A 420-nucleotide genomic window follows, 5' to 3' on the forward strand; every position below is an offset into this window, starting at 1 on the left:
TTGCTCGTTGGCCTTGAAGCAGGGATTTTTCCACCTGGCAGCATGGCTGCTGCCGGATGCAGGCCTTGGACAGGCTGCTGGATCTGCCCTGGGTCCGTGTCCTGCCAGGGAAGGGACACTTAACCCTCTCCTCCCCCGTGCCAGGAGCGGTTTGCCCAACTTCTGTGCCGTGGCGCTGGCCCTGCACCAGCTGGGTTACCAGGCCATCGGCGTGCGCCTGGACAGCGGGGACCTGGCCCAGCAGTCCAAGGAGATCCGCCGCGGGCTCCGAGCCTGCGGTGCTCGGTGAGTCCCCCACCCCCGTGGGATGTGCTGCCAACAGTCGCCGGCTTCCCCTCCTTGGGGTCCCAGCGCCTCGTCCTGCCAGGGCAGGAGACGTTGCTGCTCAAGGGGATGCTGCGCGCAGGAGATAGGGGTGTG

The 420-nt window shown here is 67.1% G+C and overlaps 1 protein-coding gene across 1 annotated transcript in view; it reads left to right on the forward strand.

The window, feature by feature from the left end:
- The window catches only part of NAPRT (nicotinate phosphoribosyltransferase), a gene marked incomplete at its 5' end in the record, with an annotated part of 7,244 nt that overhangs the window by 1,240 nt on the left and 5,584 nt on the right, over nucleotides 1-420 (forward strand). Inside the window, one exon of the mRNA XM_010160646.1 lies at nucleotides 145-285. Coding sequence (XP_010158948.1) covers nucleotides 145-285 — 141 coding nt within the window. The remainder of the gene's footprint in view (nucleotides 1-144; nucleotides 286-420) is intronic.

Source organism: Eurypyga helias, unplaced genomic scaffold, assembly GCF_000690775.1.
Source record: "Eurypyga helias isolate BGI_N326 unplaced genomic scaffold, ASM69077v1 scaffold8991, whole genome shotgun sequence".
NCBI lineage: Eukaryota > Metazoa > Chordata > Aves > Eurypygiformes > Eurypygidae > Eurypyga > Eurypyga helias.